At 40.6% G+C, this 26,383-nt stretch overlaps 6 protein-coding genes across 6 annotated transcripts; 1 reads left to right on the top strand and 5 right to left on the bottom strand.

Moving 5' to 3' along the window:
* Positions 1 to 702: 702 nt before the first annotated feature.
* Positions 703 to 3,010, bottom strand: BATDEDRAFT_18644 (uncharacterized protein; the record flags this gene model as incomplete). The annotated part of the gene is made up of 3 exons (XM_006675133.1): positions 2,174 to 3,010; positions 969 to 1,886; positions 703 to 878 (listed from the first exon to the last, which is right to left on the bottom strand). The coding sequence occupies exons 1-3, from the start codon at positions 2,331 to 2,333 to the stop codon at positions 703 to 705; spliced, it is 1,254 nt and encodes a 417-aa protein (XP_006675196.1). The 5' UTR covers positions 2,334 to 3,010.
* A 3,518-nt stretch (positions 3,011 to 6,528) lies between these two features.
* Positions 6,529 to 10,078, bottom strand: BATDEDRAFT_36539 (uncharacterized protein; the record flags this gene model as incomplete). The annotated part of the gene is made up of 4 exons (XM_006675834.1): positions 9,928 to 10,078; positions 9,469 to 9,759; positions 9,209 to 9,329; positions 6,529 to 6,779 (listed from the first exon to the last, which is right to left on the bottom strand). Coding segments are annotated over exons 3-4 (354 nt in total), but the record flags the coding sequence as incomplete, so codon positions are not given.
* A 3,160-nt stretch (positions 10,079 to 13,238) lies between these two features.
* Positions 13,239 to 15,425, bottom strand: BATDEDRAFT_22335 (uncharacterized protein; the record flags this gene model as incomplete). Its single annotated transcript, XM_006675474.1, has 1 exon — positions 13,239 to 15,425. The coding sequence occupies one exon, from the start codon at positions 15,423 to 15,425 to the stop codon at positions 13,239 to 13,241; it is 2,187 nt and encodes a 728-aa protein (XP_006675537.1).
* An 829-nt stretch (positions 15,426 to 16,254) lies between these two features.
* BATDEDRAFT_85286 (uncharacterized protein) lies at positions 16,255 to 19,091 on the top strand (the record flags this gene model as incomplete). The annotated part of the gene is made up of 9 exons (XM_006676355.1): positions 16,255 to 16,374; positions 16,450 to 16,691; positions 16,873 to 17,131; positions 17,241 to 17,373; positions 17,513 to 17,707; positions 17,817 to 17,988; positions 18,126 to 18,580; positions 18,710 to 18,840; positions 18,909 to 19,091. The coding sequence occupies 9 exons, from the start codon at positions 16,255 to 16,257 to the stop codon at positions 19,089 to 19,091; spliced, it is 1,890 nt and encodes a 629-aa protein (XP_006676418.1).
* A 310-nt stretch (positions 19,092 to 19,401) lies between these two features.
* Positions 19,402 to 22,311, bottom strand: BATDEDRAFT_22333 (uncharacterized protein; the record flags this gene model as incomplete). The annotated part of the gene is made up of 3 exons (XM_006675473.1): positions 19,402 to 21,160; positions 21,505 to 22,022; positions 22,288 to 22,311. 3 exons carry the CDS (start codon positions 22,309 to 22,311, stop codon positions 19,402 to 19,404), a joined length of 2,301 nt encoding a protein of 766 aa, XP_006675536.1.
* Positions 22,312 to 25,017: 2,706 nt separating this feature from the next.
* BATDEDRAFT_36538 (uncharacterized protein) lies at positions 25,018 to 26,378 on the bottom strand. Its single transcript, XM_006675833.1, has 3 exons — positions 25,760 to 26,378; positions 25,535 to 25,661; positions 25,018 to 25,453 (listed from the first exon to the last, which is right to left on the bottom strand). The coding sequence occupies exons 1-3, from the start codon at positions 26,062 to 26,064 to the stop codon at positions 25,424 to 25,426; spliced, it is 462 nt and encodes a 153-aa protein (XP_006675896.1). The 5' UTR covers positions 26,065 to 26,378; the 3' UTR covers positions 25,018 to 25,423.
* Between the last annotated feature and the right edge of the window lie 5 nt (positions 26,379 to 26,383).

The following is a 26,383-nucleotide window of genomic DNA, read 5'->3' as shown; positions in this document are numbered from 1 at the left end:
TATCCACCATGTTGTGTTGAAGCTTGAAAAGGAGTTTGAAAGACAAATGTCTAGGTTTGCGGGTTGCTTGTTTGGGGATGTTTTGCAAATTTGGTAGATTGTCTGCTGATTTGAATGGCAGAAGCATCTATCGCTTGTGTCTCGTGTATTGCGGCAACAGCCTGACTTGTTGACACGGCCAGTTTGGTCAACGACTTGCACCACCACCTGCTTGTATTGATTTATGTAGGACACCGTCACCCATTTGGTCTAACGTCGACTGCTTGGTGAGCTTAGTGGGCTTGGCTTTGATTGGACACGATCTTTAGCACTCTACCTATAGTCTATGCTAGTCTAAAACAACCATGTCATGTTATGGAATCTAGGCTGTTGAAATGCAGCAACACCAGTCTATTTGATGATATTATAATGTTTCCGAAACATGACGAGATTGGGTTATCGAGATAAACATTTCATTTCACTCGCATACCCTTTATCACCAGCCGTAAACACTTTTAAATACCCAAACATGTATTGAATACAAACCAACACTTTAAGCAAAAAAAATTTAATCTCAGTAGATGCTTTCCTTTAAACCAATATTCCAACCACAAATTGAGCAGATCCATTCCAGCTAATCGTTTATAATCTCTCAAACGCAAAATTCCAAACTTCGACAACAGCAATAAAAAATAATGCATAAATTGTTTTTCGATATCCCGTCTACTCCAGTTCCACTTTCTGATATACAGTTTCATAGTTGTTGGCATTACGCTTGATAATGTCAACAACAGGGCCAAGAAGTCGCACAAAAGCTTTCTTTCCAAGAGATGCACACTTTAGCCTGCCTTTGGCAGAAATTGTAGCTTTTCTGGGCTTATCCGTCAACAGTGCAAGTTCTAATAAACAATTGGGTTAGAGTTAAAAAATATTGATATTCTAAACCATTGTATGTCACGATCGTATTTTGTGCAGTTCAAAAGCGTTACCTCCGAAATAATCGCCTTTTTTCATGGCATGCATGATATGATCGACACCATTCTCATCAGTTTGAGTAACGGTTGCTTCACCGGCTTCGATAATGTAAAAACAGTCACCCACATCGCCCTGGCGGATAACAACATCTCCATCAGAAAAAGTAACCGATTCAAGAGCATCAGCAATCTTATGGCGTTCGTATGGCTCAAGTGACACAAGTAAAGGAACCTCTTCCAAAAAGGCTTCATACATGCGACGCTTGCGAGATGTGTTTTCCATAAGGATGCGACGGAAAGTGACACGATCCAACGCCCAAAGAACAGAGTCCTGAGTTGCAATGACTGTAGCTGCACGGGGAGCGTTGTACATGAGGGCCAGTTCACCAAAACTACCGTTGGGCCCGTAATCGGTAACCTTGGCGGGGAGTTGTAGTTGCCCATTGACATTGCGAGCAACAAAAACATCCAGCGCACCCGTTTCGACAATGTAAAAGTAGTCGCCAATACCACCTTGCTTGATCACCTCCTCACCAGCGGTTATTTTTTTTTCTGCCATAGCATTCACGACATCGGTATACTGCTCTTCATCAAGTGAACGGAAAAGAAAGTTGGCATGAATAGCGCTCTCGATTCGCTTGCGTTGCTCAGAGGTTTTTGGGATATCGATTTTAATATAATCTTTGTCAGCACTTGGTGCCATAGATTCCGCACTGACCGAGGTTCGGCGTCCACGATTGTGATTTGTAGGGGGTGGCGGTAATGATTCTACAACCATATCATCGTTGCTTCCTGTAGCGTCATCGTCATCTGAAAAAGGTTCATGCTCGACCTGCATAGTCGAGTCGCCATTCTCCACAGCGGAGCCAGCAGGCATAGTGTATGACTGTTGGATGTTTGTGTAAAATTCTTCTGAGCTAGCAGGAACCGCTACTGTAGCTGTAATAGGATTGGTGGTCAGAGGATTCCACCAGATTTGCATAGCATTATATTCAAAGGTTGGCAAAGTCAGCAAGATTGACATATTAATTAAATAGCGATTAGACAAGAAACCGTTCAACTCCAACTCGATTATAGTATATGAAGTAGTGCTTGGAGTCGAGCTTATAGCATATATGAAGTTTTGCATGCATCTATACCAAGACTGAATCCATCTGTTTCTAATCTCCAGCATCAATAATAACAGAAATACCAACACAACCAAGTGAATTCTGCTGTACCTTGGTGGTCCATGGTCTTTAGTCTAAAGTACTCTGCACAAAACTCTAAAATGTCAGTAGGCTGAGCACGAAGAATGGCACGGTTAAGATCATTGAGAATACTGGGGAAATCAGGGGGTACAGATGGTAGGTCTGTATTGGTAGAAGTCGAACTGTTCATAAATGCCTCGGAGTTACAGGTTAAGCAAGTGTAAATTGAATAGTTTACAAGATGGAAGAAACGGGAAGCTAGTTTGGTGATGGTCGTTTGAATCGCAAAACAGCACGAAAACAAAACAATGCGAGGCGGAATATAAATGCTTGACAATGGAGTTGGTCGGGATGTAAACTCGAGAGGAATGGATGTGGCTCGTGTAAGCGACTCGATGTTTGGAGTGGCCAGTTGGTAGTGAATGCTAGATGGATGCAGTCGATGAAGGGGTGGAGATCTGAAAAGCACTTCCACAGCAGTGGCCTGAGCACCATATCCATCCTGCTCGGTTCAATCTCCAATAAGCCATAAACTACCATATGGGTTGTTTTTGAGTTCAATACCATCAGCAGAGTGATATGCTGCACATCGAGCAACTCCTATGCGTACTCGCAACAACATGATTTCCAAAATTGGATTCGATGCTGGAGAATTATGCTCAATCATCAGTATAACAAAACAAGCCCAACCATCAAGACCTGTGGCATTGGCCCAAACCATGTCTGCATTTCCTTGCCATCAGCATTAACAATTGGTGAGCTAGCTACTACTGAACTTCACCCCTAACCCTGTTGGAATCCATCCACTCATCTACAGCTCACTTGGCCATTACTTGCAATGGGGCTTCTATCCCATCAAGAAACCACAACACTAAACCAAAATAGCGTATGAATAATGCAGTAATAGTAACCACCAAGGCCGATAGCCAGCAGGAGTGAATATCCAGATGCTATCCAGTTTAGATTGTGCTAGCCATTTCAATGCAAACACAATCTCGAGCAAGTACGTCAGACAGCATGAATGTCAAAGCTCCATACTACAGAATCCATCCACAAATGACCATTTGGTTTAAATAGCCTTTTGTAATGATTTTGAATAGTCCTTATTACGAAAATATTCGGGATTGTGTAAGAGTTTGAATATTACCACCATCTACTCGATGGTTAACCTTCTATATGGGCAATATATGGATATTTATATATATCGCTATAGGGCCAAAATATAGTTGGTGGACCAAAGGTAGTGGATAGTATAGGCTGCTGGTGCTCTGTTGTATTTCAGTTGGAAGCTAGATTGTTGACTGGACGAGTAGACATATCTAGAATAACAATACACTGGAATATAGGAAAGAAACATGCAAGATGTAATCAGGGCATTCGCACCTCGTTTAAATACAGTTCTTGAAGTAGTCTTGGAAAAGAAAGTTGCTCAATAGCAGAAGAAATTGTTAGATTCGTTTTGGCTAATGGGCAAACGAGAGCGTGACATCAGAATTGATTCTCAATTATAAAGGTTGTTCACAAAGCATATAGTAATTAAAAATGCCTCAATCCGCTGTCCCGTTGCTCATCAGCAGTCTGCTTTTCAAGATCATGGCACTTGCACCCCCAAACTAATATGAAAGGCTTGCTACCCCATCAGCACCTATCCCTCTTGTAAATACCAAGATTGTAGTAGAAACTGCCTATTGCAGCCGTATTCACGTAAAATAGAACGCTATCTTGCAGTCACTGCCTTGTGCTTTGGAATAGACCACGGTTGGATATTTGTTTTTCTATTAGAACTCGATTGTTTGAGTTGGCATTCTCAATTCAATAAACATCCACCATATGATGCTTACAATCACCCCTTTCTCATTTATATCTTAATGTTTCTATGCTGATCACCAGGAGAAAGCCTAGTAAACTAGACAACTCAGGACACAATGCTGCCCAATGAATTTAGTGAAAATTATCATTTATGACTGATTGTTTATTATGTACTTTGGCATCTTATTTAGTGATTCACTTGCGTGAATATGGCTAAAAAAGAACGATTAAATTGGATTGGATACCATTACATAAAGCAAGAACTAAATTCGGTGCACCAGTAAGACTGGGGTGTGTAGTATCGCCTGTAGTACGAATAATGTAATGACAGCTGTAAGCGAGACAAGGATTATACACCCCACAGATTCACCCTGGATACAAAAAGATTAGGTTGGAGATTCCTCAAAAGACTGAACGCATCTGGTCAAATCAACCATTGGTTCAAAAATAAAATACTACAGGGTTTAAAGCAAAAGTCGGATAGGTCAAGAAAAGAATAAACTAGAAAGAAGCATGCCACCAGATGTAAAATCATGCAAAAATAATTTAAAGCGAAAAGACTACAACTGATCCAAAAAGGTTCCCAGTTTGGACACTGGCACCATTGTAGCGCCCGTTTTGAATGACGGTCCAGTCGAAGAATCATAAGTTGCATATGCAGATCCAGATACACAAACTGGACAATGAATGCTTTCGCACTTGAGAGAACGACGAATATAGATGGGAATGCACTCGCCGCAAAGACGATGATTGCAGGTGTCAATCTCCATGGTGGGAAGAGCTTCGCTGCATATGTGACATGGTGGCCGTGGCTTAATACACTGCCTTTTATCAGGGCGGGTATCACAAGTAAATTTACTTGAATTATCCCTGGTTATTGCAAGCTTTGAACGCGAACCACTACGGGTTTGACGACAAGTAGTGGCCAGTTCATAGTCAGATGGCAAAGAGCAAGGTCGATCACACGAGAGCATGCTGGGCAGCATAGGAAGGACAGGTGCTGCTGGAGCAGGATGTATAGGAATTGGCAATGATGCCACTCTTTCAGGCGAGCATGCATCGCTAGAAAGCAAAGTGGACTTATCCACGAGTGCATTCGGTTGTAAATCTTGCTCAGCACGAGTGACATGAAGCTGAACAAAGCATTGTTGCTGAATTTCTTTTCCTTTTTGTTTCTGCCAAACAGAGTCCTGACTATACGACATAGACTCGCAAAAAGACTCGACAGAGTCTGATGCTTGCTGTCTCAACTTTTGCTGCTTTAGCCTCTGCTGCTCAGATCGTGTCTGTGCACGACGTTGATTCATGCCACATTTGTTGCACAAGTAACTGTCGGCAATCTCACGATCTCTGCGCCATTTTCCAGCAGATTTGGTTGTTCCGCAATTCCCACACTTGCGCTTACTTGAATCAGTGTTTGTTGTTAAAACACGTCGCACGTTGGATTTGACTTTGGGGGAGCTGTAAGGAGTGGTTGTGGAAACACAGGAAAAACTGGGAATCTCTGGCTTAAACATACCCTCTAATTCTGTTGGGGAGAGCACTGTCACATCTGTGGTGGGAGTAGCAACAGCCATGGAAGGCAGGCTTGAGGTATGTTTTATGGGAAAATCAGATGACAGTGATGACTCAAGAGATGCGGTTGGGGTAAGCAGTGCATGTGGCAGTACAGGAAGCTGGCTATTCGATTCACCAACTGTGACAGTAGAATCAAGATCAAAAAGTAAGGCGAGGTTGCTATGTGAGCTACATATACGCACAGTCTCCTCAGCCAGATCAGAGGAATGGTTTTGAGAAAGGGTCTTGACAGTATCATCAGATGGAGTACTTTGAGGCTGATACGTAAACCCGCGTTGTAGCATCATACCCGAATGAGTAGTGGGTTTGATTGGCACTTCAGTGTCCATGGAACAACATAACTGGTTGATATCCATCATGTGGGTTCGTTCAGCGCTTGGAGCAATGTCATGGGAATTGGTGGAAAAGATGGCACCTTGAGTCACAAACGAAGTATTGATAAAAGGGAGAGCAGGCATGCAAGACTTTGAAAACTTCATGGTTGCTGGGCTAGAGTCAGAATATGAGCAAGACACGTCTGAAGATACACTCCTAAGTATTAGATGATTTCAATGTGGACAGAGTTGAATTGTGCATTTAAAATAGATTAAAATAATTAGTATGTTTTATCCAATTAGTCCATATATTGGAGCTTGATTGCATAGTTCAAACGTGGGGAATGGGATGAAAATGAACTTAATCAATAGGTTAAAAGCCCCTTACAAGTCAATGCTTCATCCAGCACTAAGCCATCTCTTGCTGGTATTATATAAGGAAATGTAGTTTTTTGATGCGGCCAAACTAGGCTAAATTCAACTGGATACAAAGCATTACATCACCACCCAACAAATATAACGGAAAATAGATTCACTACCTCCATCTACATTTGACAGTGCCGTGGCTTCCAGTCCACATTCTTCATGCTACAAAGCAAGATACATGTGTTTGTCTATCCAATCAAGATTTAAAATATACCCCAAAAACTTACCCTATTCTCGGGATGCCACGGCCGCGGCGCTGATTCATGCCACAGTTATTGCACAACCAGCCATCTCGTTGCTGCTTATCGCTGCGCCAAAACTTGGAAAAAGTGGTTCCACATCCATTGCATTGACGGGCAGCCATTTTTTTCTGTTGTTCAGGGACAGGAAGAGACTGGCCAGTGGATGCAGTGTGCCAGCCACGATAGGCTAGAGATCCAGTCAGACGGGTCTTGACAAGCCCAGTATTTTTGAGTTTAGTGACTGCATTGCGAATTCCACTTGGAGTGCTGCTGGTGTGTAGTGGGTACGAGGCGGGCGAGCAGCATGAACAGTTGTCAAGGTTATTTGAGTGATGGTCATCATATGTCGTAGGAGGAGTGGGCAGATCAAGGTTATTTTGACGGGTTTGGATATAGCCATTGTTATTGTAGCAACAGTCATGGATATCCGAGTGGTCCACGAAATAAGAGGGCGGAGCAGAATGTTGGTTATATTCAAAAGCAGATTTCAACGACGGGTGCACAGGCGATGCAAGTGAGGGAGGGACGCGAGCAGGCGATATTGGCGGGAGCATTTGGAGTTGATAGGTTAATCGAGGTTAAAGGTTCAAGTATTGGAGCCAGAGCGAGGTTAAGCCAGCCAGATTATAAAGAATAAATGTTCAAGGTATAGAGCCAGGTTTAACAGCTGCAGGTTAGTAAATGCTCAACCAGTTTATGCTGAAGGAAATAATGACAAGACAGGAAGCGTGTATTGGGAATAGGCTGGGAGCTGCAGTACAAAGTAGCAGTGGGCGGGGAGAGAGATTTGCTATCAGCTATATATATCTGCGCAACTAGGCTTGAACTAGTTGACAGGAAATTGACTATAAATTAGAGACGTAGGGGTCGGATAGAGATAATTGGATCTAGTCCAAATATATAGCCGTGGGGTGTAAAGGGTGTTGTTTACGGTTATTGGGGGTGGGTTGAATTGTGTTTGTAGTCAGGATTTTTGGGTTTGGATACTGTCGGGCTTGATGGATGTTTGATATCTTGGGAAAATTGGCAGGTATAAGGTGAATGGGATCGTGAACAAAGGAGCGGGAGCAAAGCAGTTTTAAATCGAGCAGTCAGCTGAGTGAGAGATTGAACAAGCACAGTATCACATATAGCAGTGAAAACATTTACTAGTCATCTGATTAGACGTAAACGGGTTTAACAAGTCTAAACCTCTCAATTAGATATTGTTTTTGGCTACTGTATGATATCAAATGTGCAGAGCACCCTATTCAGTTTATCTGTACACAATCTATTGCTATAACATACCCTACAAGCAGCTTCTATTTGAAGCACTGACTTGCAAATAGCTGTCACAACATAACCACTATTCGCCAGCATGGATGCGTAAAATACGTCGCACACCCAAGACCAACAATCCTCATTGTTCTTCTAGTGCATTCAACTCCGCTCTAGCACCAGTATCCAACTGATAAAAACACGTATGCATACGATCATCCACTCTAAACCCATAAACCACCCGCCCACTGCCTCGACGGTTGGCAGGCAAAACATTTTGGTGAGTAATCTTCAAAAATACAACAAACGCATGCCGAGATCTGGCAGTGTTCATCCAAACCAACACTCGACACTGGAGCAATGTTTGGAAAACTGTGCAAGCGTAAATGACTGGATAATGACAATTGTTCCATTCCTTGTGAACTACGCATGCACACCCATAAAAAAATGCAGAGTATCATGTTATATTTGGTCAGAATGATAATGACCCTCTAGGGATATCACCTGCTTGTATACCTTGTTCATTGTTTGCACAAGGTATGCTCTGCCCCATTGGAACTAGAACCATTACATGCTTCAAAACAAGCCCTTGTTAATGTACCAATTCTACATGAAAAACAGATCTACAATGCATTCAACTTTTGATCATCTAAAGAGTGTTGGATTGGATAGGCAGGCAGAGATTTTGCTCAACATTTAAAATGATGTAAATGTGCCATACGATGTGGATAGGACAATATGATGCCGACCATGGCTGCAATGTTTGATATCACAAAACTGGTTTAGCGTCTCTAATCCAAATGTGTATCAAGGTAACAATTGCTGTGATACTAGTGGAAATCAAGTATACCTTCACAGTAAGCGCAACAAGATCACAAGTCTAAAATTTATGATTGCACGCCACTAATCCTGAATACTAGCCGACTACAAGGTCGCTTTTCCTTCTCAACTCCAATCCAATAATACCATTCAAAACCAATGCATAAATAATATACACTGTCTTGACAGGAATTCACAGAATAAATAGTATCAAAGTAGCCGCTCAACTACAAAAACTCGTTTGCTTCATCATCTACAAAGAATTGTATCCCATCATGGTCTGATACAGTTTTGATGATATGCAAGAAAAACGATCACATGCAAGAGTAGAATGAGATATGAAATGAGGCTGATCTACTCATTGTATACCAGATTTTCATCAAAATCAAAGCACATACTCAGTATATATACCAATGATAAAAATACAAACTGTATTTCTACACAACTGACATGTCAACCATTCGATCAAACTATTTATCATATTTTGATCATATAAATGTAGGTTTGTACAATCACAATTCAAGCTAGACAATCCATTTGGATTATGAAAGATGGGAGTAAAACCATGCAGATATAAGAGACAATTAGAATATAATATCAAATCGCATGGCAAAACATACTGGTTAAGATGCTCAGCAAGTTCGTCGTTAGTAAACCATTCGCTTGAATGGATTTCTAAAAAGGTTTTGAGTTCTTCAGGAACGCTTTTTGGCTTGAGATCCATTTCAAACTGTCAATAACCTATGGTTCAAGTTAAATTGTATTCAGTATAAAAACAAGACGCGTATAGTAGTATTGTGGCTAGATACAAGTCCATTGTATTCGAGTCTAGTTATACCAAATACCCATTTCATACTAGTTCATTCATAAATGCACTTACGGTCGATGTTGCTTGTAAAGACTGAGTGATAAAGAGATGGACTGGCTGAATGACGATGACCGAAAATAGGTGCGACGGTAAGCCTTGAAAATAGCTATTTAAATTAAACTCTTGAATTATCGTTCAAGATGTGTCTTTTTCACTGGCTAAAAAGTGCCTGATGTGGTTTGGGAATCGCTGAAAGTGTACTAACGTGTCGTTCTAGTCAGTTACTATTGAGACTCGTGCTTTCAGCCAATTTTAAAATAGGTAAATGGCACAGTTGTTGATGTAGAGACAAAAATACAAGGCCTTGATTACAATAAATATCAATTCAATTTATACAACACGGTTAGCTAAAGCTGTTTTTGAAATGTATATTCTGGCCCCAACCAGTTGCGCTCGCGTTTTTTGCTTGATATATAGAAGCAAAATAAAACTAACAAGAGCTCCAATGCTTATGTTAGTGTTTGAACTAACCTTGTTTGATTTTTACTTTAATCAGTCGTGCCAGTCAGGTTTGAACGGATAAACCAGTATTGCTAAACAATCGTCTGCAGCTAAACGTAAATACCTGTAGGCTTGTACAAACTTTTAAGCTCAATCTAGTACAAAGATGAGTAGACGTTGGCGTACTCTATTCAAAGCTTTAAATGGAGTGCGATTACGTACAAAAGTAATGGAATTTAGAAGCGCACGTGAGATGGAAATGGGGTAAAACCTAGATTTGCACAGAATTCAGACAATAGGAAATGCCGTCTGATAGAATAGATTGAAAGTAGTCTAGACAGAGTATTTGTGCAATAGTTGATATGCAGATCTATTGTCTTGTGACAATGTTTAAAAGTGATCAAAACCGGTATTTGAAAGAGCTACGCAAAAGCCTGATGGGTAATCCAGGTCCTTTTTAACAGCTTCGAGTCATATTTGACGCCTAATCCCTGTTACTCTCGAAGAAAAGGTGGCCATGAAATGAGCATGATTTATTGATAACGCGTATCAATGAAAATGGCTGCAGTAAAGAAACAGTTTGGTTCTTGAGAAGCAAAAGTCTGTAATTTGCACTTTTTTGCACAGCATTTTTGCGGCTGTTGATCATAATAGTAACCTCTTGTAGTCATACCACATGCTTAAGCATTCCGTCACCCCTGAGTTTGGAGTATGCATGATGTGTATTCCTCCCAAGCTTTAGCTTGACCCCAAAGATATTTTGCAAGCATTTTATTCAAAGCAAAGTCTACAGGTTGGCATTATTTATCTGCATTTCATAACTAGATTGCCTGAATGCAAAAACTAAATTTGACTCGGGTCTTTAAACCGTCGTGGTGCACAGTCCAGCGTTTCTCTATAAGCATCCAAACCTGCCAAAAAGTTGTTGATGCTGGCGAATCCAATCCATTCAACAAATAAAACTGCATGTGGCTTTTAAATTTACAATCGTAAATTAAGGGAGCGTCTGTTTGGTGCGGTGTCGGTCGACGCTTATACAGAGAGCATTTACAATAAAACCCACTCGATAAACAGCAGTATCTACTCAAAAACACAATTCCAGCGCATTGTGCATTGTGCACTGTTTCCACTAACAACGCAATGACAAAATATTGTTTTTGAATGAATTTACTTTGTACATGTTTACCCACGCTAGTAGTACAAGGGTTTTGTACCACTAGACTTTCTTGACTATAGAATTGGTAAGGATCCACATGTTGTGCTTGGAAGTAATAAAGCACGACAAAAATATAGGTCAAAGCCATTATGTGCAGACACCAAAGCCTCTAAAAGTGTGACCTTGGCTGTTTAAATTTACGCTGGTGATTTTGCATTAAAATATACACGCTGATGTGCATTTGATTCCTGCCCAGCCTTCTATATTTACGGTTTAAATCACAAATAAAAGCAGTAAATATTGTATTACCGTTGGAATCCTATGTTGAATTTATGGCTTTGCTTAGTACGTGGGGATATGTTGAACCCAAGTATTCTGCCATTTTGTCCATACGCTGTATCTAGCAGAATTAAAGGTAGAAAAATAGCTATTGGAGTTATATTGCTTCAAATACGTCTTGCTCAAATTTTCATACAGGCCCAACCGTATACTCCTGGCATTAATCTTGTATATCATATAAATATAGTCAACACCTAATATACTTATCTACTAAATGGCCACGCAAGGGCAATCGCATGGCGCCGGTATACATTAATGTGGCCTACATATCTTTTTACAGCCGCATTCACGTAAAATGGAACGCTATCTTGCAGTCACTGCCTCGTGCTTTGGAATAGACCACGATTGAATATTTGTTTTTCTATTAGAACTTGGCTGCTTGAGTTGACATTCTCAATTCAATAAACATTCATCATAATGCTTACAATCAAACTATAGGCTTAGACCGGCATGGTCTAAATTTGGCATAACCATACATTGTACGATCATCAGATTCGATGATTGCAATCCAGATATTGGGTTTGATCGTTTTGATGCTGTCAATAAAGCTGTACAAATTGATCTATTGTATTTTAAAAGCTTACAAATATGTTCACGCTCTAGTTCAGGAGGACAAGTATTGCACATTTGAGGAACGAATGTTGTTTCCATGCTGATCACTGGACAGTTGCTTGTAATGGCTGGCTTGAAGAAAAGGAAAGTGGAGATTGAGCAAGTAGGATCTGTAATTCATTGAAGCTGTGGTCACTCATTCAGCTGTCTATATAAAAATAAGTAGAAAACTCGGTCAATCTAACGAGTTCAGGGAGTACAACGCTATCGAATAAACCGACATCAATCACTTTATGAGACTGGTCGTTTATTATATATCTTTGCACTCTATTTAGTGTTTCATATTACATGAATGACTGTAGATCCGTAGTGTGGTGCTTGAATTGAACTTTTATACAAACGTTGTACATGTGCAAATAGCATCTACAATTTAGCTTAGTAAGCCTGACTTTTGGTAGAGCCTAATCAGAGAACTAGAAAAGTAACTGACATATTGATGTAGACTGCTCATATGCTATCAATAACTCGGGATATTTTCAATGCTACAGTAATATGTGAGTTTGGCGCGGCCATCCCAAAATACCAATGACTCAAACTACCAAAATCAATCTCTTTCAATTTTAAATATGATTGTTGTTTATTACAGCCGTACTCATGTCAAATAGGACACGAAATAAGGATGTCAAAGTACATAACAAGCAGTCAATTTCATGAAATGATTGGTATGGTATCAATTCTTACCAAATTTACTTGGCAGTACTGTGCCCAAACTCAGTGAAAAAGTTTATAATATTTGTGTTCATCTTTGTATAGAGAACTAGACGAATGTTTAAAGCAGTATTTGCATCACAGCTTCAATGAATTACAGATCCTACTTGCTCAATCTCCACTTTCCTTTTCTTCAAGCCAGCCATTACAAGCAACTGTCCAGTGATCAGCATGGAAACAACATTCGTTCCTCAAATGTGCAATACTTGTCCTCCTGAACTAGAGCGTGAACATATTTGCAAGCTTTTAAAATACAATAGATCAATTTGTACAGCTTTATTGACAGCATCAAAACGATCAAACCCAATATCTGGATTGCAATCATCGAATCTGATGATCGTACAATGTATGGTTATGCCAAATTTAGACCATGCCGGTCTAAGCCTATAGTTTGATTGTAAGCATTATGATGAATGTTTATTGAATTGAGAATGTCAACTCAAGCAGCCAAGTTCTAATAGAAAAACAAATATTCAATCGTGGTCTATTCCAAAGCAGAATAGAGGCAATGATTGCAATGCAAATGCTACATTTTACGTGAACCCGGCTGTAGTTGCCTTTTAATCTGTAATGGAGCATTGGCAATTGCATCAAATATCAGGGCAATAATCGCAAAGATCACGATGCTTAGTCCCAATATCAAAGCAACCCAGAAAGGAAGCATCTGCAACCACAGCGTTTTTTCATATTCTGTCTGCATCCAAGTAAGTTGATCAACAAATATGGCTCGAGGTGCATTTTGAACTGTTTCAGTAGTCATATTCATCATTTGCGTAGTGACATTCAAGGCCATAAAAAGTTTTGAGGCATCGATTGAAAAATCGCTTGCATTGGCACGTGGAAGAGAGATAACAACTCCGTTTGCAAGCGAGTTTTGGATCGATCGAAGCATGGCCGTATGATTTCCAATGACGCATGTGGTAAACGATATTACTGCAGTTTTTATGCCTGGAACAGCTTCAAACAGGTTATTAAGAGCATCATTGAAACCGGTCATGACAGTCTCAATGCCTACTTCGGCTGTAGCTATAGTGTCGTTGGCCCATCCAATCATTACCGTGTTGACTTGAGTTTCTATTGCATTGATGTCTGTGTTGACTTTGGATATAAATGGACCAACGACAGCATCTACTGCAGAGGCAATGCGGCCAAGTATGAAATCTAGCGCTTGGATGATTTCCTGACCAAGCAAAGGTATAATGTTTTGCACAATCAGGCGGAGAAGGTAAATCTGGAATCGTACAACTATGAGCCCTGTTGTGCCAAACGCAATGCAGAGTAAGCTGAATGGATGCGCAACGTATTGCATGGACCACATTAGACGTGTTTGGAATGCTGTTGGATAGCGAAATGGGTCTTTGTAAATAAAGCCGAGCATAGCGGTGAGTACAGGAAACTGGACAGCGGCAATCAATCCACAAACAGTGAAATGACTATCAATCGTGGCATGCTGGAAAGTGTTCATACGACTAAAAGTTATTTCGTCTAGGTCAGCAAGTGGCTCGTTTCTACCAGAAGCCTTCAACATGGTTTGGATACGAGCAACATTTTGCTCATGAAGCCGGTGCTCCCAAAGTATCCAAAACATATAGCACGCTGTCACACCCATCATAGCCAAGACAATCCCAAGGCATCCGTACCAAAGAGCTACAGTTATTGCTTCGGAGATACGATCGATCCAACCCAAGTTGTAGGCGTTTCCATAGCAAAATCGAATGGGTTGAATGGGATCCATAACAGGAAAGATGCCTTGGTCAGGCACTTTGACATTTGCTAATGCAGCTGATATCTTGTTAGAAACATCGTCAAATGGACCAGATAAAACCCCAGATATTTTAGCCTCAATGTCGTCCAAAGTAGGGATACTTGCAGACAGTCCTTGGAGTGTTTGTTGAAAAGAAGCTGGAAGTTGTAAGCCATTGAGCTTATCGCTAACGGCCGAAAGACCCACAGTGCCGATTTGTGGAATCGAGGGACCGCCAAAAGGAAGTGACGGAATTTTTGAAATAGCAGAATCTACGTTTTGGATTTGAGAGTTGATGCCATTGAGCCCAGCTGCTAATGTGCCTGAAATATCTTTTAGCTGAGTATTGAGAAAGTTTGTGATTTGCTGTGCATGTGAAGATACAGCGTTGGTGGCAGACATGACAGTGAGTTGGAGTGCACATAGTATCACACGCTGATACCGAAATAGAATGTAAAGCATCAACTGCTTTACAAGAATTAAAGCTGCGTGGGCAAGGCGGCCCACTTGGTCAATAGCATTGTGCATCGCTATAGTTGTTACACGGTTCAGTGCGATTGCCGTAAATCTCGGTGTTAATGCTAGAGCATTGGTCGCTGTTTCAAGACCAGTACATGCCTGAGCCAGGACACGTTTGGCAGTGTTGGCATCGCGAGAAATATAGGTGGAGAGTACAATCAGTGAGCAGAGGACGAGTGCAAGTGCCAACACAATGTGATTAGCGTATGCTCGACTCAATTTGGCGGTACGACCAAGGTACGGTTTTAAATGGGTGTGTTGGGATATGCTATTTTGATTATAAGCTTCGTTGCTATAAGCAGTTGATGAATCTGCAGCCCACATAGTGGGAGAGCTTGAAAGGTTGGTGGATTCGTGACTGAACTGACGCTTTCTTGTATGAATATGGCTTGGTTTACTGGGATTTGAAAGTTGAGGTGCAGCTTGCCGATCCATCGATTGTTTCACCATGTTGAAAGTATGTAGTATAAAAAGTAATAACAATGGCTGGACTAGTGTAGTGATGTCCTATGGTATTTATGGAAAGTACCGACAGGGTATGGGCAAGTAAATAGTGAAATACAAAACCATGCTGTGTTTATAAGCTTTCAAGCCCGTTGAATCTCGTTGGTATAAATCGGAGTGAACGATTGTAGTTTCATAACGTGTCCTTTGTCGCTAGCCGTAATGGAACACGGTTCTTGGTTTGAACGAAGCCAAATGAGCAAACAAGGTCGGGTTTCAAAATAGACAACGATCGTTCAGTGTTGCTAAACATGGCCACAAACAGCCTATGAACTCATTCATAGAAACAACTCCATTCCTCTTCATTGTTTTTTGTAGCTTGCTTAGCCATCTTGACTGTTTGGGCTGGCAGTGTGACTGATTTCAAATGATTTACCTAGAGCAGCAGCAGTGACTCTACATGTTGGATATAGGCTGTTTGGATGCTGGAGAACCTTTTAAACTTGAGTAGTTAACTCATCACTATCTTGCTAATATATTTGCATGTTCAACCAACTGCAATGACTAGACTGGCATGCATTTAAACCAATGTTTCTGTTCTAATTCTTGAACATTTCCTAATCGATCCGTTCTTAAACTGAATGGTCTCAATTCCCTAAACATATTTTCATAAAACGAATATTATTGAAACTTTTTCAGAAAGAATATTTTCCATAAAATCGAATGCATTTGAATCAAGACAAATCTTGGATTGTTGATGGCAGCCGAGTTTTAAACAAATTGCCAAAACTAATTTTGAACTGCAAATCGGGTCGACTATTGAAAGCAACAACTCATGCCTACAGTCAAGCAGATGGACGATGCCATGACTGGTTTATCTAGTCTCCATAGACATGATATTGATGAGTTATTTGACGAGATTCGACGACTTGCTATTCAAGCTGTTGCCGACAGGGTATGTTGATTGGCTATGCATCGAGTTCAAGAATTGTAATGACTTTATTGGGCTCATGCATCTACTGTGAAACAGGCTGCATGTCCATCAACAGAATCAATATCAACTGCAGCTGGAGATGACTATATCAACCGAGGCAATTTGCTTTTTATCGAACTACAACAGCTCAGTCGGGCTTCGTTTATCCATTCAAAAACTCGAAAAGAACAATCTACAAGCCATAAGCAAGCAATGGATCAGACTCAGCTTACATTACAGAATCTCAACTATGAGCGAATGCACTATCTAAGAGAGATTGCCAAATGTGAATCATTTGAGTGAGTAATTTGTGACCATCTCACTACCATGCAGCTGATGTTATGGTTAGATTCGGCACCAAAAAGTAGATTTGCTATACTACTGTAAACTGTTTTGCATGTCTTCAATCGGAATGATTTGTCAATTCCTTTAGATTAATTATTATACCATGTTGCGAATAATCCATTTACAATTTTGTAGAACAACATACCAAGATATTCCATTACTCTCCGAAAAAGAATTCATTAAGCTCGCTCCATCAGAATATACAACGGAAAGTGCTTTGCAAGATGCTCATACTCTTATGCTAAACCATCTTTGGTTTGAGCTTAAGCAGAGGAAGGATATGCAGGATGTATTGGCGGCACATAATGCGCAAAAAGTAAAAGTAGAAGCTGAAAACAAGGTTTTATCAGAGAGCTTGGATCAATTGGATCTAGAGATTGATACATTACTAAAGGTTGTTTTTTACTGGCTTATTTATCGATCCCACAACCATTCTGTCACCGGATGATGCCACTGTATTTTAACACAGATATTGTTATACCTGACTGTCTGCAATCGTCTAGTCAACAATACCACTTCAAAAAAAATTCAAGCTGAACACTACCCGAGAGCGCAACTTATCTGAAAAGTCCTTGTATTTGGCTTCACCAATGTTTGTACTCTATAAACACTTTGCTGGCTACTGTAGCATGTATGGTATGTAAACATAATTCCTGAATGTAAACAGGAACCATTTCATCCTGTTCATGCGGTTTAAACTAATATCAGTTTTAATGTCAATCAACTTTTTAATACCAAATCTTTCGATCGCCAACACGGCTGACTGATGATACAGAGGAGCAGGGATTATTTGTAGATATTATTGGGGATACCTCCAAGGCGGGGAAAAGACGGTTGATCACAAATTCTAAACAAGCCGAAAGTGGTGTTGATGAAATGGAAGAAACTAGCGGAAAGCGACAGAATAATGTTGAAAATATTGATCAGATCTATGAGCATCATCCCATGGGAATTGTTCTTTCCTTTACAGGTACGGTATTTATACATTTTAGATTCTGATTTTATCACTGCCATATTGTGGGAGATTTCTATTGAACTGCTTGTTGCTAACTATTAGTTTGATTGGACGTTGACTTTAGATAGCATCAAAATGGTGTTCAATTATATTCCTGTGCTAAATATTGTGATTGTGAGTGCTCAGTTAGGCTCGGACACTGGTAATCTACCTGCCAATTATCTGCTTCACGGACTTGTCCCTCAAGATGATGGTTTGACATCGCCAAATCCCGCCAATCAGTTTCTCATGCAAGGGTGTGTTTAAGTCTTGTTGATACCAGTAGACGAGTTTAATATTTTTCGCTGGTATATTTTAATTTGTTTCAGTAGCCGAGATCAATAGCTAATTCGCGTGTTCATCTATAATGCGGGTTTGGTGATGATTATTGTAGGTCGTTTACATTTGATGTAGTCAAAGCAGGAGGCATGGCACTTCAATGGGCTCAAGCCATATCTGGTGCATCGTTTCCGCTCACATGCGATATTAGTTTTAGTGACTCACGACTGTGGATTAATAATGATTCTACCTCGTCTTTATTAACCACTGCTGCTGATCAAGCTTTTGAGGCAGCACCCATAGCCGTTGGTAATGAGCGAGGTTCTAGAAATACTAGTAAACCCAACATTCCTTTTGTAACCTATTTAGCACAAAGAGTAAAGATACGAGCTCAAATGCTTTACCAATTGACTGCTGTGGTTGATAGTCTTTGCTGCAGCAGGGTATACTTGCCATCTCCAAAACGAAGTACTTTGGTGGGCACATTGCCCGAGTATCGTATGGCTGCAATGGAGCGTATCAAGGTGAATGTAGATAGTATACTACTATCTGCAACAGTTGAGATTTCAGGTATGTACTGAATTTTAAATGTTTCATCACCTGCTTCTACTCTACAACGATGTATTTCAAATCGGATATGCATTGGGTTTGATTCAAGTTTATTTAGTTAAGCCAACTTTTTTGGGTTATATGATGTAGGACGAGTGTTTCAGATCTGCGTTACAATCCCAGCCTCATACCCAGAATCCCGCAGCCTTTTCAGCATCACCAAGGAGTTCAAAATGGGTCAAAATGATACAAACGACATTCAGTTTCCCACTCACATCGAGGTAAACTATAAATTAAAATCTTTCCAATTTTCCTGTCAGTCTTATATAACATACATTTGGATAAATAGCTTATTGAAACGGCATTGAACGAGTCACCGATATCAAACTTGATGGCTCATTTTGATGGACCAGACACATCCCAACAGTTGGTAGCATCACTTACAAAACTCATATACTGTTTAAAGGCTTACACTGCTTTGAGTTCCGATAACTCCACTCCACCGTGCTCATACACTACTATTTTGGGGTAGCTTTGGGTATCACTGTCTTGAATCTGTTTGAATTAAACACGTTGAATTGTTTTTAAATGTTTGCAAGGCACAAGTGGGAGTGTTGGTTTTGTTTTAAAAATAGGCGAATATACCAGACATTTCTAGAGGTGTGACAGTTTTGATATACTCTCGACTCAACCGATAAACAAATCTAAACCCCAATAGTCTTTTAAAATTAACAAGATGGAATTCAGTTGAATTTGGTGATTATCTATTTCAGCACACAAAAATTAGGAATAACGCTAGAAAACGTGGTCAGTGAACACACAAATTGTGATCAACACATTAATTAGTTCTGAGAGATCAGTGACGTTGTAGAAAGGTCATGGTCTATTCCAGAGCTCATCCGATTGGGCAACAATTGACCTTCGGTTGTCATAAAAGGGGAAAAGGTAGATACACCATGAGGCTGGTGCTGAGCGTTCATGTCTGCATGCTGCTGCTCATTAAGGGTTAGCATTGGACTTGTCTGTTGATACATTAACCAGTTTGCCATTGGTGTTACATCAGCAGATCCAAATTGTGCGCCAGTACAAGTTGTAACTGCAATTCCTATATGATTTTGCGGTTGATGCATCGAGTCAAACGAATGAAACGAATCTTGCCGTTCATGGCCTGAAGTATATGCAGAAGTAAAATCACCGTGAGCTGGAGTAGCATGTACGCCAAAATCTGATTGGACTGATCGATTCTGCAATTCATAGTTGCCATAATGGTGCTGTGGCTGATAGTATGATTGCTGTGACTGCTGTTGCTGTAAAATATGCGGAAGTCGCAGCTGAGATTCTTCAAATTCATTGCGTCCATTTGTTTCCAGATTGGGAATCAGCGATTGGGGAATGAACAAGGTTGAATCGATTGCAGGGGATGAGCAGTAGCTTTGAGCCGTACCCATGTGAGCAGAACTGCGATGCAAAAATGCAAGATTGGGAGGTGTGCTAGAATTGTTGGCGCTGCATACAGATAGTGGAGTTTCAACATGATTTATCATGAGGGGCACGCTGTTTTGTGTGGAAAGGTCATGGGCGTTAAGTGAACGAGGAGGGGTTTGAGAATCTAAATCAGGATGAATAGAATGGATCAAAGATTGAGGTGTAGACAGCATTCCAGTAAAATCTGTGGCGTATGATATATTAGCAGGTCGTTCTTGTGAAAGATAGTGATTTTGACCATAGGTTGGAATAGGCAGATGAATGGAGTTGCGTGTCATATAACCAGTGGATGATGACGATCTGCCAAGATTTCCTATAGCATTTACATCTGCCGATGAACTAGACATCATTGGAGATAAAACTTGATGACTGGGATCATGATGACCCGTCAATGACATATAATGGGATATTTCCAAGGGATCTACAGTGTTGGGACGAGCAATAGTTCGCGCAAAAAACTCATTGTTTCCATAAGGACGATCAATAGAAAGTGGGCTGTTGATCTGGTGATCGTTATGGAGTTGATAAGTGTACGAGATATCATAGTTTAGAGGATTATCATGACCATTTATGCGAGGAATAGCAGTGAGTGGAGTAGACAGGGATGGTCGAGTAAGCAAGTTTGCATCTGGAACAAACGAAGCACTTTTTTGACGCAAGCGAGATCCACGCGAACGACGAGGCTTTGGCAGAATCTTGAATGGCATATCTAGATGTTGTTTCATATTAGCAAGAGATGCGCTATCTATGCTATTAGCATTGATAGGCGAAGCCGACAAAGTTTGATGACTACTTAAAGAACTCGAAACCAGTGCAGAGTTTAATGCATCGTTAGAAGATGGAATCTGCAGGGGTATTAGAGGATCAGGCTTTCTCTTGCGAGTGCCTCGAGTCTTGGTTATTGATTTACATTTTGCTTCAAAGCTGACAGTAAGTTTTGGAGCAGAATCCGATTTGTGGTGAACTGTCTCGTTGCGAGCAAGCAATTTACGCTGATGAGAGACATAGTGCTGCATCATGTTATCTCTACGTGAAAACATGGATTCACAATATAGAATCGGGCACACATGAGGTAGCTCTCCCGTATGCAGTTTCATGTGACGAGAGAGATGGCCACTAAGTAGTAATGATTTGGTAATCAAAATATCAAAAATCGCGCATGAAAAGTAGATTACGTCACATCCGAGTTTGAGCAAAGAAGTCATGAATTGGGCCAGCAAGATTGCATAAGAAATTGACAATAAAAAGCAAACGTGTTAGCAAACCAGTCTATTCAACACTCATATCAAGTAGACAGCAATTATGCAGTTTGAATGGACAAGACTTGATGTCTAATCAAGTTTCACATGCAAAGAGTCGAATCTTGATTCCTTCTCTTCACATGTCCATCAAAAGAATGTCTGCCAGTCTCAATATAGTCGAGACCAGGATCATGTAATAGCCAAATACAATCATAATACCTAGTGGAAAACGTTTGATCACAGGTTGGATCCCTGCAAGGAAAACGACGCTTGCCAGAAGATACAGGAGTAGAAGTGCGAGGAGTTAGCGTTTGCGAGTTTGGACTCTGACTTTGATATGACTGCAACTGTTTCTTGCTGTATTCTAAATCATCATTGATAGAGCCAGATACAGGTGAGTGCTGACCAAACGATCCAATATTTTCCAATTGATTCATTGGGATTGGAGAATGTCCTAGCGGTGAAGATGCGCGACCGTTTTGGATATTGTATAGACTATTAGTGATGGACTCGAGTGAATTATGACTGGACATGCCAGTATGACCTTCGACGCAACCCTCTATATGTTCGCTATCGATGCCAGAAACATCTAAACCAGGCAATCTTGAAGCACTCAGAGTGTTGATAGTGTGATCGAACGAATGCGGTGAGATATCAACCTCATGACGATGACCAGCCGATTCCATTTGCTCCTCTACTACAGACCAGCTGTGCTCAAGTGGATGACGTTGAAAAATCTAGTGTTCAATTGTCCATAAATCAAAGGGTTAGACTGCAATCTGTGAAATAGTTTAACAATACTCGGCAGGGACTAGACAGTCTACCCTCTACTGTATGACATTGATTGAGGATATGCTGGGTCATATCAAACAAAATCCATCAGCACCCTCACATTCGAGAAACAAGGCTTACAAAGTAGAGGGTGTACGGGGTTTAACAAAAGAACATATGAACCCTCTCTAGATAAAAAGGAACAAGAGCACTCATAAAAAGAAGACATACCTGACCCTCGTTCTGGATTATCATTTGTATGTATATGGTGGTGCAGTAGTTAACTCAATTGGAGGGTAGGCAGCAATCGCTTGTTTAAATCGTTTTTCAAAGGGTCGTCAGCCTATCGATACGAAACAGCTAATTCATCACGCGCCATCCAGACCAAACACATGCGGCTACAACTGCATTAATATTCAGAACGCCATTTAGTAGGTTTTCAGATGAATTTGGCCAATAGGAACCATAGCACAGCCGTGATGTTTCAATTATGGAAAAAGACGTGTCAGTTTACTACTTATGCAACCATTATGGCACTTATCGCCAGTTTGTTGTATTTGCTATCTCGACGTGTTTGCATGGTGCGTAGCTGCCTGCCTTGTGATTCCTATTTGGTTCAAATTACTTCCATATTTGGAACGTGTGGCTGGACGCGCTTCATGTAGTCCAAAGGCTGCGCATAATTGTCTACAAACAAGGCCCGCTGGTGCACAACATAATGAATAGACTGTGCAAACACTTGATAGCCGGCTATCCTGATACTGGATACAATAATCACTTGTGTTCGACCCAACCCATGCTGCTACAAAAAACTGCATGCTATATTGGTTTCAATCATGCTGACTGCTTGCTTACTGCCGTATTTGCATAGAATAAAATACTAAATAAGGGTACCACATACATAATGAACAGCCAGTCATCAAATTAATTAATGCAATGCTGTTTGTTTCATAAGCATCAACAAGGTTTATATTTACAAATCTCGTAATAAAATAGATTAAACCCGGTTGCTTTTTCCCGGTATCAACAATATTGTCCAATTACATGTAAAATTTGAGTTGCAATGCACCATATACCACTAACAGATCCCTAATGTATATTCTGTAGAAAATATTTCTTGGTAGTAGTCAATATAAGATTAGTTTGCCTTTTTACCCGACTCTACGACTGGTGATAAAGGGTATGCGAGTGAAATGAAATGTTTATCTCGATAACCCAATCTCGTCATGTTTCGGAAACATTATAATATCATCAAATAGACTGGTGTTGCTGCATTTCAACAGCCTAGATTCCATAACATGACATGGTTGTTTTAGACTAGCATAGACTATAGGTAGAGTGCTAAAGATCGTGTCCAATCAAAGCCAAACCCACTAAGCTCACCAAGCAGTCGACGTTAGACCAAATGGGTGACGGTGTCCTACATGAATCAATACAAGCAGGTGGTGGTGCAAGTCGTTGACCAAACTGGCCGTGTCAACAAGTCAGGCTGTTGCCGCAATACACGAGACACAAGCGATAGATGCTTCTGCCATTCAAATCAGCAGACAATCTACCAAATTTGCAAAACATCCCCAAACAAGCAACCCGCAAACCTAGACATTTGTCTTTCAAACTCCTTTTCAAGCTTCAACACAACATGGTGGATACAGCGGTTGTCGTCACAACAGTGGCAATAATCAATCCGATCACATTTTTGTTTGAATGAATTTTATGCAAATACCGTTCCAAACACATGATACACAATGTTGTATAATACATTCAGCGAATCACTATTGCATGAAACTGGCTGTTTATTACACATTGACACTCCTGTCAAATGTTGCATTTTACATGAATACAACTGTAAATCAACATTCAATTAGCTCGACATTTATTTGAAAGTGTAAATCACAAAGTGTTGGCATGAATGCAAAAGTCGAATATCTAATCTACCACCACTATATCTTGTTGGCATGCATTGCTCACAACATATGAGCCATGCATTTACACCATCATGATTGATCCACACAACATTGTCAATCGAGCCCAACACAATGCAATCTCATCTAGTCGCGTTTATATGCAGTTTACTAAACAGTCATTTGAACAGTCAGTTGAACAGTCCACTAAACAATCGTTTGAACAATCGTTTGGATATCCATCAGCAATTCTTTTGACGCACAGCCTTGACTGGATCCGTCACTGGACCAGATTCACTCGTTGTCTCAAACTTGATCGGATCATTGACTGATATGCCCATGTGTGCCAATCCTGCACGACCCAGTTTTGTTTCAAAAGCCACATACAGCACTACTATTCCAACATGCACAAAAAAGTACAAGGCTCGGTATATCAAAAAACACTGCCAAATATCTCGGACCAGAAACGGAATCACAATATAAACAGTCGTCAGTTGTGTTGCTACAATTCCCGTTACATCGTAGACTGGTTTCAACCAATGCCAAAGTGAATGCTCATTAGCAAAAATAGGTCGAATATGACGCCGGATATGTCGTGCAATTATGGTGACGACTGACCCCGACATGAACGTAATATAGTAACCTATATATCGCATACATGTGTTGGATCAGCAATCTCTATTCAACAACACACGTATCGTCTCTGATGGTTTGCAGATGAATGTCTTACCGATATGAACACCATGCCAAAACGCACTGATAAAAAACGTAATGGTAGTTGCTGTCTGTTTATCAAATCCTAAATCTGTCAATCGTCCATACACGTCCCTTTTCAACCATACTGCTGTCTGCATGTTCCAGACTGACACCAACTCACGAATATTGCCTGCCAACTCGATCCGGACCATGTCACAGTTGTCGACACGATCCCATGTGGCATATCCATTCTCGTTGTATCCGTTAAATCCGAACCCGGTGTAGATACAAGCAGTTTCCGACAGTTTCCACGCAATATAAAACACACATCTACACACAAGACCACAGAGTAGTATAAACTTGACTCTGCCATATTAAATACATCAACAGGGTCAGACTCGTGCATCAACCACAACTGCATTGGTACGACTTACAGCTGCAGAAACGTTTTTTCTTGTAACAAGACAGAATCCAACAGTCTCGATGGAGAAAAGTGTGGACTGCCTTGAATTACAATGAACAGTGGAATAAACGTAGACGAAAGACACTCCATGGCTGGAACATATGGATTTGGAATAGTCTTGAATTCGCCCTGGATCAACAAGAGACACTATTAGTCAGATCTCAATCGGATGACATGCTGTTGCACACTGCCAATACTCACTCGACGATGCAGATAGTTGTTGTATTCTACAAACGAGAATGCAGGGCCAATAAGAAATGCTGGAAAGAAGTACAGAAAGCCAAGGTATTCAAGTATGGAAGGCATATCAACGATTGCTCTGCGACTGCGTTCCTTGCTAATCATCTTACAAGCTGTATAAGACGGAGTTGGAAGGCTACGATCATACACACATTGACTCGTAACGACGGTCACTTACATGGTCAGGAAGCGTTCCATCGTGGATCTGCCATGCAAGAGTGATCTGACGCATCACCAGCATCATCAGTGGAACTGTAGCATCGATATATGCTGTTTTGTTCATGATCCACTGGTTGTAAATGTGGCTATTGGTAATATGATTGTGTATAGCAGTGGGTGAGCATGCATTCAGCACTGGCAGCAAAGACACTTTCGGATCTCATTGGCATCGATTGGACTCAACTGTAAGCACAAGACAGCCATACTAACCGTCCCAACTAATATTGGCGAGGTGTATGCACAGCGCACAGTGGCCATGATGGCATAACACACTAGTGCCAATGCTGTCAGTTGCACAAACCCCGCAAACCCAAAGAGTATCGAGTAGGTTAGGCTGGTCACTGCAATCGACATGATATGACAAGCGACTGGGTGTTTGAGATGGCCGTAGAGTGGTGCCAGTAGGATATTCCCTAGTAGAACCATGCATGTTGCAAGTATGCCAGATTCTATTCCTAAATGTGCTGCTAGCTGATGTGTCCATGTCATATTGCTCTATTGTAGATGGTTTCAATAATGAATTGTGGCAAGTATGGCTTGATGAATCTGATTGTCATTCTTATCAGGATTGTGCATTCGTATGTATGGCTCAACAATGGTTTCATGCTTGATATAAAACTACAAGTTGTGGTTTTATAACCATCTTGTATCTCGTTTGATACTCTTGCAATAATCAAGTCGAGATGCATATAACTGGACTCGTTGACTTTTGCATGACAAATTCTACTGTTTTTGAATGGCTCGATATCCTCTGCAGAGGCTAATTAAAGCTTATCTGAAAATACAATCAATTTGATCAATTCAAACT

This window comes from Batrachochytrium dendrobatidis (assembly GCF_000203795.2).
Source record: "Batrachochytrium dendrobatidis JAM81 unplaced genomic scaffold BATDEscaffold_1, whole genome shotgun sequence".
NCBI lineage: Eukaryota > Fungi > Chytridiomycota > Chytridiomycetes > Rhizophydiales > Batrachochytrium > Batrachochytrium dendrobatidis.
The sequence above is the reverse complement of the archived record's forward strand: the minus strand, read 5'-3'. Positions and strand labels throughout refer to the sequence as shown.

Coding starts and splice junctions, on each gene's coding strand:
- BATDEDRAFT_36538 (XM_006675833.1), bottom strand. CDS start 26,064: ATGACATGGACACATCAGCTAGCAGCACATTTAGGAATAGAATCTGGC. Junction 25,662..25,759: donor ATGGCTGTCTTGTGCTTACA/GTTGAGTCCAAT, acceptor TATTACCAATAG/CCACATTTACAACCAGTGGA. Junction 25,454..25,534: donor ATGGAACGCTTCCTGACCAT/GTAAGTGACCGT, acceptor TAAGATGATTAG/CAAGGAACGCAGTCGCAGAG.